Raw genomic sequence first — 26,164 nt, forward strand, 5'->3', positions numbered from 1 at the left:
CATCTAGACCATAGATGCCATAGGAAGATAGTTTAATGCTTAAATAACTACTAAAAAACCAATTGCTAAGTACAATGTGTAAATCTAATCCTTAAAAAAATGATTTTTTAACACATACCCCCCCACAATTTTGGAGAGGAAGTGAAAGATTAGTTGTGAAATACAAGGCACCACCGTCATCTCCCTCACATATTTAAGCTGTGATAAACTGTAATACACGAACATCCTTTCTTTAAAAACTCTTCAAATCAATATTATACGAGTTACAAATGTCAAAAAATATTAAAAGTACATTTCTACTAATATTATACAAGCTACAAATGTTTGAAAATATTGAAGCTCATTCCTACCATTTATTTTTGGAAACAAATTAAATTGTTTCTGAATAAAAGTATTATTTTCTTAATGCGAAAAAATGGTAAAAACAATGAATTATAGTGATTAGAAAAATACCATGTTGTTGGCAACAAAATCTAAACTTCGAAAAAAATATTGAAACACATTAATTGAAAATGATATAAGATTACATTAATAAATCAATTTTATTTAAAAATATTAATAATTAAATTGAAATAACATATTTTGTACTTGCATGTAGATATTTATTGTGACATTATAAGTTTGCGTGACATTACACTTTCATAAAAAGCAACTCGAGTTTTCCTCACAAAACAATTACATATATACCTCCTTACAAGGGAGATAAGTCAAAGGGAGATAACTGCAATATGCTAAAACAGAATATACATATGTAGTAACAGAGGCTATGTAGTACCAGAGGAAGGGAGAGGGACATTGGATGGGTTAAATAAACATTTTTAACAGGGGTGTCTTTTATACAATGCGATTTTAAAACATTGTAAAAACACATAAAAATGACACAGGTTTGTTTGATTCATAGATTTAAACAAAACTGTTGGTACATCTCTCACCGAGTCGATACTGCTGCTGGGCAGCTTGCTGGGGTTTTCGGTGAGCTCCCTTGTACTACACCATAATTACCTCTATTGAGTAACATGTGACATGTGGTCAATTAGAGGATTTAAGTAAAGATAACAATATAAGGGTAACAATAAAAGGATAAATCTGTTAGAAAAGCCTACAATAAAAGTGTCCATAAGACTTCCTACTACATCAAAAGAATCTTAAACTAGATTATTCCTAGTTTTGTACTGATCTACTTAATTACTTCTAAACTTTCTAAATACAACAAATTCCAGACATTTTTACTGGTGAAACATTTATGCAATTGACCATGCACTGCAATATGACACATGTTTGTGACAGGTTTAAACAACCTGCAAAAATGTCAAACATATTTATGTGCCACTGACTTTAATCTAGGCCAGGATCATCTAATATCCTCACATTGATGCATGTTGATTTTCATATTTGTGGAACTCCTAAATAATCTTGAAACATTGAATAATCTGTGCATTGTTATGTTAAATAAAACACGTGTATTCATTTATTCACTACATAATCATACACATGAAATCATGATTCCAGTTTGTACTAGTATTCATTAAAAGAAATTTGATTGCAAAATCACAAAGAAAGTGTATGATAGATCAGACTCCAGTTTCTTCAACATTCCTTAACTTAGGAATGTCCATAACCTAAGGAAAACAGTAGAGATGTTAAGGAATATTTCTTAACTTAAGATTTTTTCTGTAATTTCTCTAATGTATAGGAAATTTTAAGTTAAGAAATTCCTTTAAGTAAATTAGTATTGATGTTACTGGACCCTGTCTGACTTAAAGAGACCAGACACATTAACACTTGCTCAGAATGATGATTATATAATATATACACCTATGATTACTTACCGATATGTCAAAAGTGTATGGGGATGGAGCATGCCATATTTTTTCTTTGGAAGTATTTGGGAAATTGTCCAAACCTTGTAATAAGCTCTTGGACTTTAATTGACTTGTTTTTGAGGGCAGATTTATCTCTTTGCTTTAGATCTATTTCTCTCTGCTTTCTGAACCTTGAGTGTTTATTCCTATTAATAAGGTTCACTTTGCTTATAGAAAAAATATTTAAATAGCTTACCAAAGTTTCCTATAAGCCCACCATTAAGCTCCTTTGCTTTTCAGGCATGATTTCATCCACCCCTGAAGACACATTTAAACTCTCCTAAATCAAGTAATAGAGTAGTCCATTAGGGAATTTGAGGGATGAATAAGTTTGTATTACTTCTGAACTCCCAGAGAATCAAATGCATTATATATAGCTAAGTGTCTTTGTTCATAATTGGCAAAGCAAAGTCATGGCAGAATAAAGATCATTTCTGCTTCCCCTGCCTCCTCTTTCAATAACAAATATCATGAAACTGACCCATCAAAGTGTCTCCACACCAAATTGGACAAAATACACACAAGATATCAGTGTTCTTGCCAAATCCTAGTAATTGTCATGGACAAGTGGTTATGACTGAAAATTAACCAAAATATATGTAACGGTTCTTGATCGGGTTGATCGCAAGTGACCAGGTAGCTCAATTGGAAGAGCACTCTGGCTTGTGTTAAAGGGTCCCAGGTTCACATTCCAGACTGACCTACTTCATTTAGAATGTTTAGAAGCATTGTGCGCCATCAGTCACCTTGAGTAAATTCTTTGTTACTATAGGAACTTGATGATGAAAAGTCAAAGGGCCCCCAGGTAATACGTGTAAGTAAGGTGGCCAATTAAACACTGCCAACTTAATGTCACCCCAAATAGCTTGTCTACAGCATATTCTAGCCGTTTAGCAATGTATCAAAGGTTTTGGCAAAGATCCCTCAGCAATTGACATGTTTTTGTCATGAATCAAAAGCACATTTTCATATTCAAAAATCTTGTCAAGTCATGTCAGGAATGAATAGTTTTGAAATTTATTTTTCATTGCTTCAATTTTTGTTATAGAACATCTAAAATCAAGAACATTGCTCACTATATAGTTATAGTTGTCACTAACTACTGTGTAGCATTTATTGATACAAGTCATGTTTGTAAATATTACATAAATTAGTAGCAATCATTTTGGCTTGAAAAAAATACCTTAACCTGGTAACTTTTTTTTACTTATGATCCATTTTCACTTAATATTAGATCTTTTTATGATAGTTTGGATAGTAATATAGTTTTTTATATTCATGTCTCATATCATATTGGTGTTCTTGTTTAGGTATTTCATCACCATAATTATGTTCGTGTTGCTTTCATTCATCATCTTATCATTGTCATTCATGTAGAAAATGTGTGGTTTTACTTTAAAACTTTGATGCGTTGCTAAACAAACATGCTGACTTTGCCTATTTAAACGTTTTGGATTAGTGTAGATTTTTTTTTTCTTCTAGGGAAAGGGTTTTTGCATGCCTGTTACTAACCTATGTTTGAAGAAAGAATCAAAGTACTGAAATTACTTTAAGTATTGATTTGTTGTGTAATTAATCAAAGTACTGAAGGTACTGGTTTGTTGGTCTACAAACTGTAAATCATAAGTACAAAAATTACAAAGTGTTTAATCTTACTGAGATGTATGAGTTGCCAAATAAATATCATCTATATGTCCTTCATTGTAATATTAATCTTACTTCTTTACAAATTTGTAATGTGAATACTTGCTTATGAATTCTGAATAACAACATATTGGAACTTAAAACAAATCTAAAATGATCGTTCTTGAATTTCATATGATTGTTATTGCAAATAACCACTAACGTTGAAGTTATATAAACTTTGGCCTAATTTGATATCTGAATATACTTATGTCCCATATTAACATTATTTGTAAAGCTTGGTGTTGGACTTTTGGATCTCTTGTTTCATTCATTTAATAATCATACATACATTATACATACCTCATCTGTGTTTTCATTGATCCCATGTATGAAATATAATAAAACCCCAAAACTTCATTGCATATTCCATCATAGATTAATAAAATCGTAAAAAGAAATTATCTAAGTTAACTAAAAATTATGGGTGTTACATTAATAGTTGTTAAGGTTTAAGAATGATGGGCTCTGTGGCGGTTCATTGCAAATAATGTTGTTAGTTTGTAAGATTTCCTGATTTTGTTTTAATGCATAAATATATTCTAGCTTATTTTAGCAAATTTCATTGCAAACAGAAGCAATACAAAGTTCAAGACAATATGAACATGTTTGATTTAAATCTATAGGAATCTCTGGAAGACGTTGGTACAGATCTAAATGACATGCGCGGTGAACTCCATAAACTGATGGGAGTGATCGAGACTAAGGACCAGGCTATCGAAACACTGGAGGGACAACTAAAACACTCCAAAGTGGAAATCGAAAACAGGTGGGTAATAAATTTTACAAAGAACAGTTAGATCATTACAGATCGTATCAAAAATATTGAACAAAACAATTTGATGTTTTACATGAATATTGTTAACTTGTTGCGTTGGGAACTGATTTCAGGAGTTACAACTTTACAACAGGGTATACAACAAAACTATTCGAAAAATCGAGCTTAAATGAAAGTTTTTAAAAAGTTCATACCCATTGCTGATCTTGCTTTACTTACTTATTGATCACTAAAGATACCATCATTGATGTCGTCGACAAAAGAAAGTTTCATTGATTAGTTATATCAATTATTTACCGTGTTGCTAGAATTTAGAAAATATAGAAATAATAAATTGTATCTGTATTGCTATTGTAATTATATTCTCTAGAGAAAAAGCTATGAATCAACTTCAAAACCTAATGTCACACGTTGACGAAAAACGCAGTCTGGAAAATGGAAGTCCTTCTCCAGGGTATGTAGTTTACAGACACAAATACGCATTTACATCGTGTATCGTTTATGCAGAATATGTATGATTTAAAAAAATAACTTGCTTAATGTAACTCGCATACATGTATATTAACAGCGGACAGTTAACAGAAAACTTCTTTGTGGTTTTGAATCAATAAGGTGAACGCTCTAAGAGGCCGTTTAAAAAATAATATGGTATACATATTTTGTTAAAAAATGATGTAAAAGTTGTATATCTATAATATACTCGTTCATAAGCCGAGAAGTGAATATATACGATCATAGCGACAAGTGACTGTGTATTCATTATCAGTAGTAACACATTTCAAAACCAAAATTGTGAATGCTGAGTTTCGTTGATATGATTTCCACGCGCATAAATAATCTCGCTGTTGTTAAGCATGGCATAACTTAAAATGATTGGCTTGTCATCACAATAGTGCAAAAACTGAATTGTGTTTGCCCTTGCATGTGTATGCAATTCTTATATGAATTTTCATTTGATGCACTTGTTTTGTTTTAGTTGTAACTCTCAGTATTTGACAAATCAATAATATTCTGTTACATTTTGCCTGTTCTAGGAGGAAATCTAGATCACCTAACAGATCGTCAAAAATCCCGAGGTCAAACAAAAATCCACGTTCATTTTACTCTCTATCCCTTCCCAATGTCGTCCTCGATGTCTGCTGACAGTTGTCGTCACGATTCTTTTATTTTTAACAAACAACAACAGATTCACATTTATTATACTTAATATGTAGACATTGAGTCAATATAACACCGTAATTGTTTTGTCTACACATTTATTTTTGTTATTCTTTGAAATTCATTTTGATTAGCTAGTCCATTTTTCACTTTTTAGTAAACTTGCCTTAAAAAGACCTCGCCTAAATTTGTTACACCGACACTTTCACCTAGTAAAATTTATTTTGATATATTAACTCAAACAGATAAAAAGTGTCAGCGATTAACCCATAATATTTAAGTATATATGCTTTAGTTAGTAAAATATTAGAGTATGTAATTTGCTTCTAATACTATTCCAAAAATGACAAAGACACAAGATAGTGGCCAAATATTTTGTCAGTGTATGGTTGACATAAGGATGACCTTTACCCTTGAATACTGGTGTAGGAGTTTTCTGTCACAACACATTTCTGTCTGATCAGCAACCACACGATGATGTCCTCTGCATACTTTCGGTTACTATTTGCCAACACTGTACATGCACACTCGAATCTTTAATAACTGCAATTGCTTTTGTTTTGTTCTTGTGTGCTGCTGGTTGACGATGACGCATCTTTGCGGTTGACATCTGGTTTTATTTCAGCTAGAAAGAAATGCATGTGGCACGTCCAAGTTTGCATTGGCATGCATGTCTAATAAAATATCTGATTTAACATATCATTAAGCATGGCTTAATTGCATCGTTTAGCATACATCAAAATAAAACCACATTTCTTCCATGACGATGTATCTGTTTAATTAACAAAGTAGATTCAACATTCCTTTTATATTTTTAAAAATAAAATTTAACTTAAATTTTATTGTTATTTAATGCATGAACTTAAATCTTCACTGACTTTTCCCTAGCAGAATATCACCTTAGTTTCAATATATTTTGAGCAAACTGCTTCGCTTTTTAGCTAGAAATTTAATCAAGTTTTGGTTGAGACGCTAATAAAGATAGAACAAATATGAAAGTCATTACAAAATTGTTGTCATTGGCAGGTGAATCTGTTCTCAGATACTTTATAAAGAATAATGAATCTTTTTAATGTGTAACTTATTTTAGAAATTTCTATAATCAGCTCCATTTTAAAGTGTTATGTTTTAGACTTGCTATTTAACACTTTCTTTTTCTGTCTACAGGAAAACAGATGAAGGTAAAATTCCAGGTAGTAATTTCAATTTTCAAATCTTCAACATAACATTAATTAAGTTTCACATGGATAGAAAATAATTATTATGATCGTCGCGTAATAAATATAAAATGTAATACTGTTCATTTATGAAATTTACTTAACCTGTAGTATATTCTGTTAATGAATTCGTTTACGTTTTAATTAATTTTATACATTCATTGTAACCGGTTTATATATATATCGGTATACATAGATATTTCCTTATCAATTATATAAGTATACAATGGTCATATTGTCTTTAATAGACCAGACACTGATCGCATATGTGTAAAAATGATATTAATATCAGGTTGCCTCTTATATCCTGTGTAACGTAATTACCTTTATCCTCGTGTGAACTACTGGTTTTCTCCCCCAAAACACCATGCAATGTCCCTAAATTCTATCCACTGAATCATACCATTATCTCGGAACTCTATCCACTTAAGTTATGCTTTGTAAGTATACCACTTGTAAACGTCGGAGAAAGGTGCTATTTTGAGTTGAAGTCCGTTATAATTTATTAATCAACTTTCCTCTCATAAAAGTATACTTATCGTTTCAATTAATGATATACTGTATCTGTATTCCTCAAAATAATGCGTACATGGAGACTTCATCTTTGCTGGGTTGATTAATTCTCCTACTTGCAAACCACATTAACAGCACGTAATTTGTAAATAAATTAAATGGCACCTCTTCCTCTTGTACTTGCTAATGGACATAATTATTAGACGAATACACTTGTGAACGTATATCTGTACCTAATTTTCCTCTTTCCTAGATTTCATTTTTCAAAAATGTATATCAACTGTAAATGTTTTATTTGAAGGCTTTTTCTATCGTAAAGATTACATTCGAAGTGTTGGTATGGAAAGAAATGAGTGTAAACCTTTTGGATATAATTTTACATCTTCATTAAACATTGACATCATTGTGTTTCATGATGCTTTTTATTGGTGTTCAAATTGGGTGCGGTATCAAATCGCTGCTTTCAAATTGCTTTTGCTCTCTTTTCATTCTCAATCATACCTCACATTTTTTGCTGGAGTAGAAAACACATTTTCTCAGATTATTTATATAAACATGTATTTATTATCGTGTTTTATTAGACGGAGAACGGACGCCTCGTAGTCCTAAGGTAAATAGTGTAGAACAAAATCTCATTTCATGCCAAATAAAATTTGCCAAAATTTTGTGTTGTTTCATTTAACGTTTTATTATCATTTAATATATTCAAGCAATCAATTATTTAAGACTTCAAACTCATTATTGAAATGTTTTAGAGTGACGGCCAATAATTATTTTAAAGAAGCACTTTTCACGTTGAAACAAGTTATTAAGATATTTAATGATATACATATTCTCGAAATCCTGTTGCAGCTACGTTTTAATTCTCCAGATTCTTTTACCAAATTATTGTCCACGTCTGATAAAGATGCTAAGGACTCAGGTATATCTGTGACACCTGGGCAATATGGCACACAGTTCCTAGGAACTAGTAAGTACCAGCTAACCTATCATTGGCATCAGTTTTGGCCAGGTGTGTCTGAATGCTACCGGTTGAAAAGTGCCTGTAGTTTGAAGTGCAGCTTAATCAAAAATTATAATTATTAAAATGCATCCAGCTGCTAAAAAATAAAACTCTTCACTTGAAAAGTGGTGATGTAAAAGTTTGTAATTGTGAAAAATTTAACTTCGCTATGGAAAAAAGATGACAATGTTATATAATGCTGTCCATTTATTAAAGTTTACCAAGTTATTAATATCCAATAAATGAAGGAAAACGATACTTATTCCACATTTTCATTAGCTATAGCTTTCACTTTAAAAGACTTTCATATGTTATGATTTCCACGTATTATCAATATAAATGTAAATGCAATATTTCCTATTTCAAAATTCAAAGAATCTCATTTTTTCATGGAATCCACTTCCATGTCATGCTAAATGAGTTCATCGCTTTTGTGCATGTTTCATATTTCGAGATATAACGTGCATCATGGCTGCGTCTGCTGTGAACTTTGGCCTTTCGGCAATTTTTTTGTCCTAATGATGAATACCCTCATGCTCATCTTAATCAAAATGACGTTCTATCATGTTCATGATTAATAACAATACTGATTTATTACAGTGTAATTGACGTGGTATGTAATACGTTTGAGGTTGATATCGGTTTAGTTTTGCGTTTGATTAATTTTTGTTTTATTTTTGTAGTTTGCTACCATCATTTGTGAAGTATTCATTTGTCAATATTTCTTACATCATATACGACATGGATTTATTCTTTCAATTTTATCTGAATTCATATTTATCAGATTAGACAACGGTTTTAAATGATAACTCCATTAGAAAAACGAAATTCTCAAACCAAGGATATTAATATAAGTAAACATATTTACTCGCAAATTTGTGAAATTTATTCTATAATTATTAGCCACCCACTCAAGGCACATATTGCACTAATGATGACAGGGATATTGACAAATATGTACTGACTATCATTGTCACAGATCGCTATTCATTTGTAATAGAGTTCATTGTTTGAGACTACATTGTACTTCAATACAAAAAGGACAGAATTTAATTTAATTCCATGGCTACCTTGTTATGTAGGAAAGCGGGTGTTTTCATAAGAAAGAAATTAATCTGTATCAAAGCATATTTAAATTATTTTATTAGTTGAAGTCCCTATTACTTATCCCGAATATGAGCGTTTACGGAACAATGCTTTGTTTCTTTATTTGACTTTTCCTCCGAATATATTGAGCAGAATCAAAATTCAAGTTAATTCACTACAAAAGTTTGTTTTATATGTAAAAAGTCTGAACATCATAACCGCATATCACTTAAATTAATTCATTATTCAAATATATAATCCTAGTTTTCCGCCGCTTCGAAATATATCGTTTGAGGACACCGGTTTCGTTTTAGAGTATTTCTATTGTAAAAAATAATTGCATTGTAACGGTTTTATTTTTGCATTGTTTGTTTGGCAATGACGTAAGCAATATAAAGCATGTAATTTCTAGATATTGTTTTAATTACAAGATTACAAATAATAATTTGTAAATTATTCATATAAACTAATTTTTACTGAGTAGTTCAAGTGTGATATTTTGCCACCAGCATTTTTTCATTGGGTTGCATGTCTTAAGCCCTAACTATTGCAATGATTGCAAACACTGGTAGTAGATATAAAACAAACCTACTGTTTTGAGCAAGGCTTCATGATACAACTGATGTTGTTTTTGTCTTTTTGTGACTACTATGTTGTTCTTAATGTATCAATGCAAAGCATAACTTAAGTGGATAGAGGCTGGTTCATATCTAGAAATCTGCTTCCAGTTAATCTTACCCAACTTCTGATCTGATACAGTGGAACCTCCCAAAACCGAACCTTCTCAAAACCGATCACCTCTAGAAACCGAACATGGATGTCATGTACGGAATGCATTCCTCTTTATTAATAGTATATAAAACTTCCCAAAACCGATCCCACCCAATTCCGAATACCGGACCGATTTTGAGATCGGAATAGTCAAATGTAACTAAAATACACTTCTGAAAACCGGCCTTACCTGAGCGACACCGATAGATTGCATTGAGGTCTGATCAACCGACCGTGAAATACACACATACCTGTACCATAGTTGTTGCATGCCATGTCCTTGGGCATGTATACCGATGGGAAGGCTATAGGTACACATTAATTATACCCGAGATGGTGGTGTAATTATTTAATCATGCCTATTGTTTAGATATCTAACGAAGGTCTACCATGTGCACGCGGTTTGTTTACTGTAGGAAAACAAGCAGAGCTAGTAATAAAGAGAAAGTTTCGTATTCAAATCACAGTTTTTTTTATTTACATATGTAGTTGTCGGATAACGTAAATTATCTGTATGAAGAAGCCAAAGCCATGTATTGTTTTTGAAAATGCCTATGTCATATAATGACTGGCATCGACTGATCATCGTGTAATTAGACCATATAATTTGATTCTTGACGTAACCGGAAGCGATCGGCCGTATGTAGGTTAGTGCAGACGAGAACATCCCAAAGAACATTCACGCAACTAACTAACTAAACTACGTTTATAAGCGGTAACAAAGTCAAGTTTGCTATAATCCATTCCTTTTAAACGTATGATTCTCTCTTTTGTGATAACATTCACATTAACAATCAATATCGGTCGGTTTTAACGAACACAAGGCATACATGCGCTGCACTAATGTAAAAAACGACTTCCGATCGATTAAATCCGGATCATGATGATCGGTATTCGGTTCACTTCTCCAAACCGAACCCTCTCTAAACCGGCCAAAATTATATGCACGTTTCCACGTTCATTTCTAAATTATTTTATTTCCCTATCAATATCAGTGTTAAGATAGTTTTGTTCTGGAAATGATGTTTTTTAATATTTTTAATCTAGAGCCACAAAGGAGTTCCAGTACAGGACCAGGAGATAAGGGAGGCGACCGTCTTCAATCTCTAATATCCAAATACCGCAGCCATAGTGAAAGTCCATTTCCAGAGAGAAAAATCAAACCCTTGTCATTATCGCCAAGCAGCAAAATGGGACTTGTAACAAGGGGTCGTAGCTTTGGACCTGCTGCGCCCAAATCCTCAGATGAGGTGAGTCGCTCTCCTGATTCTACCAAGAATGTGGCCAGTTCTCCTGGCATTGGTTTTGCAACCTCCCCAACACTTCCCAGCTTCACGGTCGAACCCCCGCAAGGGCATGAACCTGTATCTCCAAGTAATTCTGTCAGTGTATCCACTGACCTTGATCAAAGTGAACACAAAGATCAAGGTCAAAGTCTCAAGAAAAAGAAAAAACGGAGGGACCGACAGAGCGAGGGTGATGTGGACGATTTGTTACCAGAAGGCGACATGCCCATTGACGAAGATGATCTCGACACCCAAGAACAAGACGACATCAACGCTCTAATAAAAAAGTAAGTGTGACAATATATCAGAACATTTGTTTCATTATGAAAGGGATGAAGCAAATAATGTCAAGTATTGAGGTATATATTATGTGTGTGTGTTTATATATATATGTATAATCACTGCACACGTCTGTCATCATATCACCCTTACTTGTAATACATTGTAACTATCAGTGACCACTTTTTTCCAACGGTGAATCCATCCCTTCCACATAGTACAAGGCTCGTAACAAATTATTTTGCCACGAACTAGTATATCTGCCGTAATTTTACATTTTTCTCCTTTTTATATCCTTGTCTAGTCCTACCTGTGTGGTTGTAGATATTATGATTGCAATAAATATTTTTAAGTTTAGTCTCCCGTTTTGTCTAGAAGAATTAGATTTGCTATTTTAATGACGTTTTTAGATATTTTATGTTGCCATATTTTAAATATCTGTTATGTATACTGCATGGTGTGGAAATTTGTATATGTATTGCTAGGGTTTGTTATTATGTAGTTGTAGTGGTTTTCATTTGAATTTCATTTAGTTTTCAATATTTCCTTTATTAAAAAGATAAATATATAGTAAATTATCTAATTAGCAAACTAAATATTTTATGATGTCATTTGATATCTTGTATCTAAATAATTTCACGAAAAAAACTTCAAACTCAAGGTAAGTGATAGGTAAAACAGTTTGCTCTTGACTTTCAATATAAACTTCACAAATATTTTTATTTAAAATGCTTATATATATAAATATATATATATATACGTATTTTTGAAAAATCTATATACTTTTTGCAAACATGGTTTTGGTCTGTTATCCAACCTGTGCCCTTTACAAACATATGCTATTCAACAGCGACGACTTTTCTGTAACAATGCATCCTCTTCATTAATTAACTAATAAACATATGCCCTTTCTGGGAAAAAGAGAACCATGCACCCAATTTTGATATTTACCTCGAAATATGACCAAACATCAGTATATATAATCAAAATATTCACCCAGTAATTTGCAATACAGCTAAATTAATGCGCCAAAATTAGTATCACGGCAAATGTCCCGAATATATACACAATATAACTTCTATTACGATTTACAATAACGAAAATCCACTATATTTGTTATCAATTAAATGATACACTGTTGCGCCGTAGATCTAACATTCTAACCACATAGTACATTGATATAATGTAATACCAAAGTATCAAAATAAGCTGCACTTTCTTCATATACGTATGTATTTACTTTCTTTATATTAATACATAAATTATTTACATCGCATATTGTCAGTAATTTTAGCTACTGTGTTACATGTAAAAATGTTATAATTTACGTCCATTATGTTCATGCTACCAACGCTTTCACTTTAGATACCATTTTTCTGATAAAATGTGTAAATTTATTTTTAAAGCAAAAGTGATGAAAACAGTTGAACATTCTGATTTAAAGTGGTGAAATTATCTTAAGATCTGTAAAGGGTGCATGGTTGTAATGTTTTAGCCGCGTGTGTTCCCATGCCCCCCGTGAGATATTTGCCCCGGCTTCCCTGTTGAGTTAACCCTCTAACTATGGTCTGTGTTCGTTCTCTACAGTTGCTATAGATCACATTTGTTATTCCTTGTGACACTACGCAGACAGCGCGGAGCTTCTGGGCAGGTTCGCCCGGGAGGTAAGATGTAGGTATCTCACAACCTCCTCCTCCTTATGTATATTATATATAACAATCAAGAACTTCTCCTTTCTCTCTCTCCTCCCAGATCTAGGCCTGAGTTACTGTGTTTCGATCTACAATATGAGAAAGCACTTTTCATATTGTTTGTAAATTCCCGCTGAAGTACTTTCGCAATTAGGTATACATAGTTCAAGATTAACAAAACCCTTGTTGAAATAACCTCTAAAAATCGGTAAATGGTAATTTAGCATTCTAATGTCCGGGCGAGGATTAGGAATTGTTGTTTTCAGTAAATATATATAAGCAAACAATTGGTTGAAATAATCTTGTTTATTTTTTTCATGGCAACCTCATCGCGATTAACAGGGGTAAACCTGCACTTATGATTGATTTTTCGAACAAATCAAGATACAATGACACAACATAGAAAACGTATTGTCTATCACATGATTTAATACTAAAACTTATCTCTGTATCATATAATGAAAAATTACAGCGAATATTATCGTAGATTATGTAGAAACACAGTAAACTGTAAAAGTGATCCCGAAATTATAATCTAAGTCATGTTAATCACTTCAGTAGACCCCGTAGTACCTGTCCAAAACTGTCACGCAAAGAATTGGAAAGACCAATAAAACAATCTTATGATATTTAACTAACGTTTCCCTTCCACAAACTGACCAATGCTTACTCCCCTTCCGTAACAGTCCCATATGTACAAATACACGATATATATTCAATTTACTCAGCAGCTTAAATAGCACAAACTTATCGGTTTTCTTCATAAGTAAATTTATTTAATATTTATTATAATTTTAATTAAATGCGCTGTAGTATATAGTAAAACTTTGCAAGGCTTATTTCTTCTATACATTGGCGTTCGGTAATATGCAGTTGTATTGTTTTTACAAATATCAGCAGTGGCTGTAGTTAAAAATATCTTTCGTTCTATTTTATAATACGAGGTTTACAAGGTATGTAACTTGTGACATGTAATTACAAAGTATTTCATAATTTCATTGTATTATCTGTATATTCCGGTCATCAGTTTTGGGAAACGTTTAGGGTACATTTAGCTAAACCTGTTGCAAGAAGTCTTCAACAATCAATGTCCAAAGGCCTGTAAGGTACAAATTTATAAATACCAGAAAGGAGGTTTCTTGATATTGTGTTTTTGAGATAATACTTTGAGAGTCTGTTTTTGTGCTGCGATTTTTCCATAAAATGCTGACAACTTTGATGTTATGGCTTAGCTAAGGAGTGTTCACTAATACGATAGTATGCATGGTGATTGCCGCTGCCCAGTTGGGATTTTAGCCTTGGTGGATTAAGATAAACATTTTTTTTAACTTTTACTTTTGAATCACAAATGAAGTTTTTTTGAACAATGAAATTAACTGAAATGAACACTTTTTTGACAAAAAATTAGCTGAAAATATTTGCATACCTTATTAAAGTTAATGGTTAAATAGGTCCGTTTTAATAATGATGAGTATAATGATCATAGTGATATCCAGATTATACGACTCAGTTTGGTTTCGGGAACTTTAGGTACCAACGTCTTTTTGATCGATTTTCTCTATTAGAGTTGATCAATTTAACATGCAGTAAGAGTCAGTTACAATGCAGATAGAATTGCCTATATTTTACCGTGAACGAAAAAAATGCCTAACGCTAATACCAAACTAATGATTTTTGTTTTCAGCTTAAATGAAGAATACTCTCTCCTTTCCCTTCTATATCCATTGTATATATATATATATACATAAAAAGAAAACACAGCTATAAAACAGTTTTTTCCTCCCTAGCGCTTTCTCGGCTCATGCCGGTCTTCAGGGGTTTGAATTCTTTTATTTGTAAAACATGACGTCATAGTACTATGACGTCATGTTTTACAAATACGTAATCTTACTATGACGTCATTGTACTATGACGTCATGTTGTACAAATAAAAGAATTCAAACCCCTGAAGACCGGCATGAGCCGAGAAAGCGCTAAGGAGGAAAAAACTGTTTTATAGTTGTGTTTTCTTTTTATGTATATGGAAACCATCACATGGACATGGTTCTTTTTTACTTATATATATATATATATATATATATGCTACAATTCACTGTTTTGCGTTAGTAGTCCTTGCTATATCTTTACTGAATAGTATAATTATAAATACGCTTGTCCCTTTTCCTTAAGCTTGCTTCTGTCTAGCATATGGGGTATGGATTTACACTGGAACAAATCTCCTCCTATCTATGTCTCTCAAAAATATTTAATTCTGATGTATAAAAATCTATATCAAAGATTTGAAAAAATGACAAAATTTCTTAAATACTTGGGATATGGATCTACATCTCAAAGTTTTTTTACAGAGTTTTTTGAAGCCTCGTGGTTTTCTGTAATCACGGATTATTGCATGTTCTAGCGTGTGATATTGTTTTATTAATTAGTATCAATTTGTAGTTATCCCCCGCCCAACGAAATTGGCGGGGGATATACAAATGGGTTCCGTCCGTCCATCCGTCCGTCTGTCTGTACGTCCGTCCGTCCGTCCGTACGAATGGTTTTCGGAGCATAACTCTAAAACCAGAAGAGATATTTCCACGAAACTTCATAGACACATTGGTCTTATGGTCTAGTAGCGCCTTTTGCTATTTTTAGGTTTTCATTTTTTGCATTTTTTCCGTAACCATGGAAACATTGCTGAAAATATCATATTTTTGTACCAGGTTCGTTTCTGGAGCATAACTCTAAAACCAGAAGAGATATTTCCACGAAACTTCATAGACACATTGGTCTTATGGTCTAGTAGTGCCTTTTGCTATTTTAAGGTTTTCACTTTTTGCACTTTTTTCTGTAACCATGGAAACATTGCTGAAAATGGCAGATTTTTGTGTAAGAATCGTTTCCGGAGCACAACTCTAAAACCAGCGAGATATTTCCATGAAACTTCATAGACACATTGGTCTTATGGTCTAGTAGTGCCTTTTGCTATTTTTAGGTTTTCATTTTTTGCACTTTTATCCGTAACCATGGAAACATTGCTGAAAAATATCATGGTAAATGGTAAATGTTACTTTGCAAAACTGCACCCATCTTTGTGTATATAGTCTAATATAAATGTCAAGGCTGTATACCTGATTCAACAATTGCAGCCCGGCTCTACTTGAATTATACTCCGTCTCTCTGTAGCTCAACTTCCTTTTTCCGTTTTTTTTTCATACACATAAGTCTCCACTATCAAACTTACTTCAGCTTTGATATCTCCATTGGCGGGGGATCTGAATGACTATGTCCTTGTTAATGTTTGGATGTGATCTAACGATTGCTTTCATCAGAACTAGAAAACATACTTTGGCAATCAGTTGCATGCATGAAATATCTAACGATGATGTTTTATATAATTTTGATTGATTGATTAGATAGTATTTATAATCAGTGCATGGAGTTTGGACGACATTGTGCTTATCTACTTATAATAAGCGTTTGATTTCTTTTTTCATTCTAAGAAATATCAAAATTTATATATGAAAGTTATTTTATATATTATATACATAGTGTAACCTGTTGCATGAGCATGGTTATAATCTATTCATAGGAAACAGATGCATGATGAATATTTTATTAACAATATAATCTGGGTGTCTTTCTACTCTATATATAATAACTGGTAAAATATGATTAGCGATGTTGTCAGTATATATGGACTTGGCAACTAAAACATTTGTCAAAACATGATGAACCGTTGTATTTTTTTCTTTGTGTACTCTTGCATGACATTTTTTGTGATCTTTCGGCTAAAAGAAAGTATATGGATATAATGATTCAAATTTTGAGGTTATTTTAGTAATGAGTACAGTCTTGTGCATTTGGTGTTCTTCAAATCTCAAATGTTTTAATGGTTATTTTACATTACATTATTGGGGGCTTATATAAGTAACTATTATCAAATTATTAACAAACAAATGGCCGAGAGATCATAAAGTCTTTTAACCTTACTTTTACTTCTCTTTCTACATTAAATAATGTTCTCTTCTCTCCATTTTCAGACGTACCACACACCCTAAATCGCTTCTGTCGGTCAACCCACCGAAATTAACAAGTAAGATCATAGCTGACCTTCTGAAGACTGGTCCTCCCGGTTCCACTGCCTCCAAGACTCCAGCCAAATCAGTTTCATTAGAGCGGGGCAAAAAACTGGGGGAATAACTTAAGGGTTGCTTTAAATTGGGGAATCATCATTTGTAAGTCTCTGCTTCTTTTTGCAAATATAACCCATTTATTATTGCTTGCATTGGATATAGCAGACTATGTTGTCTTTGTTCATTTATGTGTAAACATTTCCTCCTCCGCGTCTGTTATGCACAATCAAATCCAAGTGTTTTTTCTATGTGATTGTACTGTTATCAAAACGTTTGATCATCACATCTCCTCACTTTCATTTCATTATTCCTAATTTACATCTCGCATTCATCTCATTATTACCAAAACTTCCAACGCATCCCGTAATATTTCTTTCGGGCTTGAAGGACACGACCATAGAATGATTTATTGTATAACGTTTCGATGACTATTACGACGTGTACACTGTCGATTTCATCATCATGGTAACAGTAATTTTACTAGTATTCACAATGTACTTGTCGTCAGATCACTTTGTCAAGACAATGCATTTAGCAATACTCACATCATTAGAAACGTCCTGATGATGCATTTAGCAATACTCACATCATTAGAAACGTAATGTAAGAAATGTCCACCGGTTATGTAACAAATATCATTACGTTTAACTCACTATCGAAATTCAGATATATTTTCCAATTGTTAAATATGATACCTGTATATCCATACCCTTATAATTCTAATAAATGGGCATCGTCACTAAATAAGGATTTAATTTTCCCACTACCGCCATATTAAATTGACTAACATTCCTAATAGATTTAATAAAATAATACTAAATGTCAGTAGTGCGAGATCACGTTCCTTTTCATCCATAAATCGTCATATCATCGTTTTCTCATGATAGTGTTAATGATAGTGGCTAACTAATCTACCTCAACACTTTCATACTTCTACATATGTATTAGCTTTTGTCAAATTGCTCTTCACAACTTTTTCAATTTTTGAAAGTCTATAAAAGTTGTAGTTTCTGCTCCTGTTTAGCGTTCAGCATACAGGGAGTAGGACAACTGGTTCGTCCGTTTTATTGGAATGTGTTGCTTGGTGTCTTGAGCAGCAGGCTTCAGTGATATAGCACTTTAAAAGGAAAGAAGTTTCATTATACAAGAAGACACAACACTAACATATCGCAGTCTCCCATAACACACGCCTCGCACTTCACACACGCTACACACAGCATACATGGGAGACCGTCATTATATGACAGGCTGTTAATAGGACGTTAAGATAATTAAACAAATAACAATTCATAAAGTATATCTAATTATATCTTTCGGTATATGGCTATACTTATTTCAACAAATTCTTACAGTTATGTAAGCACTAAGGTAACACTCACGATTGAAACGCGAAAGTATGATTTATTTCTATAGACGAATTTTGAGTGTCGCGAAACATGCATACAACGCCTATAGTTGCACTGCTTTTGATTTTACCTTGTAATGGTATGCGAGTATACAAGTGTGTGAGTGTTTCCACGCACATTATGTGCCATTTTTATGTATCATCAATCTAAAAATATTTTTCATTGTCATTTTAACTTTGCATGATCATTCATTCTCACATCACCTATTCATTTGATCATTCACCTTGCACTTTTCTGTTGTCAAATGAACAAAGACCTCATCGACTGCTATATCCAAGGTTTATTTAATAATAACAGCGAAAATAGAATAACCTCATTATTCATATTCTAGACGTTTGCTTGTTCAAACTAAATCAAACATGACGTCACGGATGTATGGATGACGTCATAGGTTTAATGACTGGTGGTAACGTTGGAGGCATGTAACTAAACACAGTTCTTATATGGCATGGGCATGCATATCATTTTCAATTTATTTTCGAAGCAATTAGCACGTATTCTCCTTGACCTTCACTCACCTCCATATTTCACCTTCACCTCCAAACTGAACTTGTTGTTTGTTCACGAATGTAACATGAATGCGTCGGTTTTACGATACCAAAATGACGTTCGTGCAGTACGATTTCCGTCAATTAGTCCCGTCTAAATCTGACGTCACAGTCACCGGAAGGTGAGACTAGTGTTACTTTACACACGTCATTTTAGTATATCAGACCCCCCGTATAGTATTGTTCAATTGGAATATAAATACCTTAAGAACATATTTAAGAAGGTGAATATCTCATGATTATATGTGATACAACAAAACTATATAAATGATATGAACAACAAATTCACCAATAAAGATAATCTGTAAAACAAAATCCGAAATCTCTTCTTATATCATGCCTTACATTTCCCTCTTTAAGTCATTAATATGGTTTTATCCAAGTAATAGAGACTAGCTAGGTTATTATGAATGTTGTTACCTTTTGTATGCATAAACAGAGATATGTATGCTAGATTCTAGGTAAAACAAAAATATTCTACACGTAAGCTATGTCACCAATATATATAACAGGTAAATATAAATATCATTCATTCAGTATTCCGTCTTTGCATATTAAGTTATCTCCCTTGCGGGAAAGCATCAATTGTGACGTCATTATTTTGTGAGTAAAATTTGTTTCGTTTTCTCCCTAAAAATGACGTTACGATCACTATCGCATTACGTCATAATTAATAATTCCTCATAATGGCAGATGATTCTTTAATATGAAAAGACAATTTCTGATTTTTACTGGTTTCAAAAAACATCCCGAACCTTATTGTTGATTCCCCCAGATAGATTTGGTGTTCGGATTGTGGTTTGCTGTTTATTAACCCGTTGGTGTGGTGTTTAACTATTTTTAACTTTAAAAAAAAATCCACTTTAAATATGGCTTGGTTTTTGTGATAAGGACACTTTGTTGAATTTCTGTCAGGGAATAGTAGGTTTGGTTTAGAAACAGTATTACATTTTATCTGTTAATCACATAGAGACGATATATTCTTTGAAGTTGACTTAAAATACATGTATTATGAATATAGTTATCATCTTACTTATTCATTGCAAACTTTCATATTATTTAAATGTCATTGTATTATGTTTTATATGTTCATGTTATGCGACTTTTCCGCATACCAATAATGAACTGTGAATGTTGAGTTCTTAAATTATTCCTCGCGGCTAATTTTATGTTCCAATGCCCTTCTTCGTTCAAGCTATATTCATATTTTGAATAAGCTTCCTTATTCAATGCTTAGTCTGTTGCCTTTAATCATGCCAGATTTTATCGGTCCTACATGCCAGTTATTAAAGCACATGCCTATTGTTATCATGGTACTTGGCTGCTTGATCACTTACTTTGTCCACAATTCGTGTTGTCTTTGGCCAGTATCATTCAGTCGATTAAAAACAGCTATCTAATAATAATATGTTGTCTAATAGAAGATTTGATGCTTCTGCTGGGCAGGCAGGTTAATAGTAGATAATTTGAAACTAATAAATGTTTTGCATTGCGGAAAAAGCGAAATAATGCTATAGTTTTAAACCGGCCTGATTCATGTTGCTTATCACTAGACTTCCATTATAGGTTTCGACCAGTTTTCTCGTTCAGACACCAAAGGGAAGACTAAGCAAACGGTGAAAGATTACACTGGTATCGGTTTTTTTAAACTTAGAAATTATAGAAACTTCTAATGTTGATTAGGCACAAAAATTTTCATTTTTGGTGAATATGCACACAGTGTAGTGTGTAAGTTGTTTTAATGATTTTTTTTCGACCATCATTTAGGCACAAAAACCCTCGTTGACTATTTACATAGTGTAGTGTGTAAAAAGATATTTTTTTATGATATGTTTTTACCTTAGAATTTGCTCTTGGGTTCACTTGGTGACTATTTGCATAGTGTAGTGTGTAATCTTGTTGGAGATTTTGCTCTTGGATTTAGATTTAGTAATCACCTACAGGTAGATAAAGTGTGATTGTATTGTAGCAGATGTCGACAGGTAAATATAATGTACACCATCAGTACCCGATCTGCATGATACTACGATCCTCTTGTGATAGGTAGATAGAAAAGTGGCACCTTTTTCACTTCAAGATTCGATTTTTTCACGTTTTTTTTTTTCTCAATTTCATTCAACATTTCATTTCTACATTCAATAAGACATTCTCATTTTATCTCTGTATTACAGTGGTAAGGGTGATAGGATGACAATTTGACGGATACGACTTAAGATTTAATTTAATTTTATTTCAATTTAAGAGACAAAATATTACGTAAATTATGAATCTTCATTATGAATTTTATGTAAATTAATTTCATAGTTTTAATTGAATTTTAAAGCAAGTACAAATTTTTGTGTTTATGTTTTTCATTATGTAGAATCCGAACATGATAGTATTCTAGTTTGTAAATAATTGAACTTATATAGTACCAAAGATGACTAATTAATAATTAATTGAATTTGTAATAATGAAGTGCAATTCTTGATACTCAAGTACTTTCGACGCTCAAATCTTCTATACTTAAACTTATTTTCTCATAAGTTTTAATTTATATTTCAGATACAGCAAGATCCTTGAAATGGACGAATAAACCGAACACGTGACACTCGCCATAGTTCTCAGGAATCTGCCAAGATCAGCCCGAAGATCTGCCCGAAACAGTATTGATACGTGTCCGTTCATTTCCAGTATTGACATTGTTATACTTTCATTGCGTTATGCAGTCGTCTTGTTTTATTATCTTTTGAGCAGGTACTGATTGTTACGTCATTTGTTTGTGAGAATAACGTCATCGATTTATGAGAAATAGTGTCGTTTTCCCACGAGAACTAATTCACGTGGCAGACAGTTCACGCTTTCAGAAAAAACTCAGTTAAAATCTTTCAGTTTTAGATGTATTAAGTTTAAGTAAGCCGGTTTCATAAGTATACCATTCCACTATTGTATTGTTGTAGTATGTAATTTTCTATGTAGGAATTTAATTATCCGACCACCTGCTTGTGAACTTGGTTATCGAAAGGATATTGTCAGTGCTCATGCCTAAAGTTCTCTTACACTGAACAATTATTAAATCACAAACATGTACATTGAAACAGGATTGATATTAGTTATATACTACAGCATACGATTTTCATTTTTGTTTAATATACGTTATTTTATACGCACATGGCTAGTGTGATAAAAATTCTGTGATTATCAAATTTATCTCTACTAAGTAATTAATGATACCGTATCATATTCATACCACATTTATCTATGTTTACTATTTGTTATTTATCGTTAAGAATGTGATTGTTTAGAATTAAGATATGTTGTGCCTGTGAGTTTCACTAACATATGTCAGTCCAAGCACCTTCTGTGATACATTGTATTTAGTTTTTGGTATATCAAATTTAGGTTTTTATAATCTTTAGTTTTATTTTAATGAATGTGCTAATTCCGTCCAATATTTCAAAATTATGTTAAAATCTCAATTAATGATTTATAATCAAAATGTACTTATAAATATTTTTACTTAAACGTGCCTTCGTTATTATTCACCTTTGTATCCGTTGTGTGATGTCTTGATAACTAATTATGTTAATGAGAATTGGATTTAATTTCCGAATTTCAGTTCTTTTGTAATGGTAATTATTTTGATGTTTGGAAGTGTGGTGCTGCGTTTGGTGCCATTTCGTAATATTCCTGTGTTATTTACCGATAGTTCCAAGGTACTGATAAATATCGTTTGAAATGAGCAAAATGAGTTTAAATTTAATATCGTTGATTTTAAAGGTGAGAAATTTACATACATAAATGTCTTTGACACTTATTTCTATTTCCATGTATGATATTGTTATATCAAGGAGTCAATTCGAGAAAGAAATAGTTTAATCTAAACTCACAACTAACATCTAGAAAAGAAATATTTTAAATTTAAAATGAAAATATATTAAATATTTACACCTTCAAATGATTTTCAAGATATTTGATGCATATATCTCATAGCGTTAAAGTAGAAATTACCTACAAATTATGAAAATGATCATGTATCCATCTTGATTTTACTATAGTGTCAGCCTTGGTTTTACGATAGTCAGCTCATTTTCTTTTACAACATTTTTATTAAACCTCACCTTCATTTTACATCACCTTAAACGAATTTTACATCCATTCCATGATATATTAAATTTTACATGTAAATATAACTATATTTGTAAAAGTGTTTGCTCAGCAATAGCATATTTATGAAAATAAATAATATATCTTAATGCCTGTTTTGTTATTTATATTCCGTCATCGTCTTCACGTATCGGCAGGTGTTGTACCAATAACACTCAGCGTTTAGGAACAACCTCTCCTTTGAGCAATGCGATGCGTGTGTGAATGTCATTGTTTTGGAAGGCTGCGGTTCGAAGTAAATTCTTAATCAGTGCCAACCACCAGGAGAAACTTATTCTGTATACTGCATGATGCAACCAACGAGTATTTCAGCTATTATCAACGTCGTTTTATTCTTGTAGATTAAATTAAAACTAAAGTTTAAAAAATGAAAACATTGGATTATAATTTCTTTTTAAACCTGCTTGAATAGAATCTTATTCTTACTATCCAGTATTACTTTGTTTCAGTTAGTTGTTTAGTTTGATCGCCTACATTTTTCTATATTAACAGGTTTGCCCGTTGTATAAATAAACAATGGCGGATATCTGTTGGAGATTCCTGGAGTAAGCAAGGGATGGGCTTTTTAATGTGTAAGTTTCCGCAGGTTTGGGTTTTCAATGTGTGGGTTGTATACATTTATGAAGAGACAGCTCTACACGGCAGGTGAATAGTTATTATTTATTTCTATTTGAAAATTACTGAAATTAACACTCGCTCCATTTATACATCAATTAGACCATCCTCAACACTCCAGGAGTTACTATCACTGTCGTAATATCCACCCCCGGAATTTATCATCGCAAAAATGTTCAATCTCTCCTCTGTTTTTATTATTTGGTTACCTGGTGGAGTCAATCGCAACATCTCAGAGACATTTCCGGCGATATTCGGAAATATATTTCCGAAATCCGAAGATTGTCGGTAATTTATCCGAGATATTGCGATTGCTAGTGGAGTATCATCAGGTCCCGACACCAAAAACTATTCTCAAATTTCTTGTCCAAGAGAAAGTGTTATGGTGCCGGGCTCAGGGGTTCGATTCAGTTCTTCTGCTACAACAAGACGAAACAATAATCGAAATCTTTCATAACACACGCTCCAACTTCACACCTGCCTAGTGTATACAATGGATGTGTGTCATTACAAAATCCGAGTGTTCGATAAGACGTTGACTCAATGACGTATACGTGGATCTACGTCCTTCATTGAGTCAAACAAAATGGAATCGCCCCCTTCATGAGATAAAAATAAAAGATTAATCACGGGTCTGAAACCAACACAAAGACCAGGTTTGGGATAGTAGATCCAGTTTATTATTGTTATGTAATGATTACCGCAATTACATCATAAATGATATTACATAATACATTAAAATTATTCTTCTGAATCTCCGCATGTAAAACTGGATCTATAGACTATAAACTACGTACCGGTACAAGAATATATAACAATTAAGTAAGAAATAATTAACATTAAAACATTGGGAATGGGTAGCCAAGGGTGGGCCAAAAATTTTTTACGCTACAGCTAGCACGCCATTATGAATAAACGCCTTATCGCCACGCCTCGCTGCTATAGAGTGATCCTGTTGTCTAAGATGGACCCTGAGTCCTAAACTCCATTTACTACAACAGGATTTGATTGGTCAGTGTAGTGAATGACCACAACATTGATAGGCTCTTTACCACTGTCACTCAAGTGCCATACCCCCCTCCATCACCTGGGGGCAGGGGTGTCAATGTGGTAATAACCATCACCTCTAAGTGCAAAGGCACCTGATACCTAGGGCGCCAGGGGATAGAAGGTGGTTGGTACATTCACTACACTGATAGCTTATGTTACAAAATATACTTGGCTCCCATCCCCTATCTTAATAACATATTAAAAACATTAATACTTCCATTAATCACGGGTCTGAAACCAACACAAAGACCAGGTTTGGGATAGTAGATCCAGTTTATTAATGTTATGTAATGATTACCGCAATTACATCATAAATGATATTACATAATACATTAAAATTATTCTTCTGAATCTCCATACCCCCAAACCTGGTAGATGTAGGAAGTAAGTACTTGTATGAAGAGCATTATATTCACAAAGACTGCATTATAGACAAAACGGCATTTAAATCGTTTTTTAATCTAACGTCCATCATGTGCACTCGAGCTCTTTGTCCATCATGTGCACCCCTGGCAGAAAATTCCATAATAAACCATGTCTCTGCCATATCCAACAGGTAACCATTAATCCATTGAACACTGTACTGTAAAGTCACATGACTAGTATAGGTATAAGGTCACTCTCACATAGGAATTCCACTTGCAAAGTTAATAGTCAGGAAAAGTAACAGGGCTTGATAAATGGCAAGATCCCTACACAATTATATATATATATATATATATATAATATATATATATTAACAAGAAAACTATGCATAATGTGTTACACTAGCCAATTTCTGAGAAAAAACTGAAGCCAATTGTTGACGATATGTCACAGATGGCTGCAAATAACGCCGAAAACAGTCACTACGCCAGTCACCTTGTGCTTGGATGACTGCAGGTGGCATCCCATATTCCATTGCTAACGTTGCCCCACCCCGACGAAAGCTGTGTCCAGCATACTTGTTACAATCAT

General features: G+C 32.8%; 1 protein-coding gene across 29 annotated transcripts in view; it reads left to right on the forward strand.

Moving 5' to 3' along the window:
- Positions 1-23,629, forward strand: part of LOC138333957 (uncharacterized) — a 138,630-nt gene extending 115,001 nt beyond the window's left edge. For 16 of the 29 annotated variants that reach the window (XM_069282655.1, XM_069282661.1, XM_069282667.1 and 13 more), the window contains 11 exons: positions 2,635-2,676; positions 4,172-4,314; positions 4,694-4,777; positions 5,358-5,399; positions 6,649-6,674; positions 7,793-7,821; positions 8,064-8,181; positions 11,119-11,644; positions 13,224-13,307; positions 17,350-17,544; positions 21,941-23,629. In XM_069282655.1, the coding sequence (XP_069138756.1) occupies positions 2,635-2,676; positions 4,172-4,314; positions 4,694-4,777; positions 5,358-5,399; positions 6,649-6,674; positions 7,793-7,821; positions 8,064-8,181; positions 11,119-11,644; positions 13,224-13,307; positions 17,350-17,509 (1,254 nt within the window). In that variant the 3' untranslated portion in view covers positions 17,510-17,544; positions 21,941-23,629. The remainder of the gene's footprint in view (positions 1-2,634; positions 2,677-4,171; positions 4,315-4,693; positions 4,778-5,357; positions 5,400-6,648; positions 6,675-7,792; positions 7,822-8,063; positions 8,182-11,118; positions 11,645-13,223; positions 13,308-17,349; positions 17,545-21,940) is intronic. The other 13 variants (XM_069282662.1, XM_069282668.1, XM_069282666.1 and 10 more) reach the window with 12 other exon arrangements.
- Positions 23,630-26,164: the final 2,535 nt, after the last annotated feature.

The sequence above is a fragment of the Argopecten irradians genome, chromosome 10, assembly GCF_041381155.1.
Source record: "Argopecten irradians isolate NY chromosome 10, Ai_NY, whole genome shotgun sequence".
Lineage (NCBI taxonomy): Eukaryota > Metazoa > Mollusca > Bivalvia > Pectinida > Pectinidae > Argopecten > Argopecten irradians.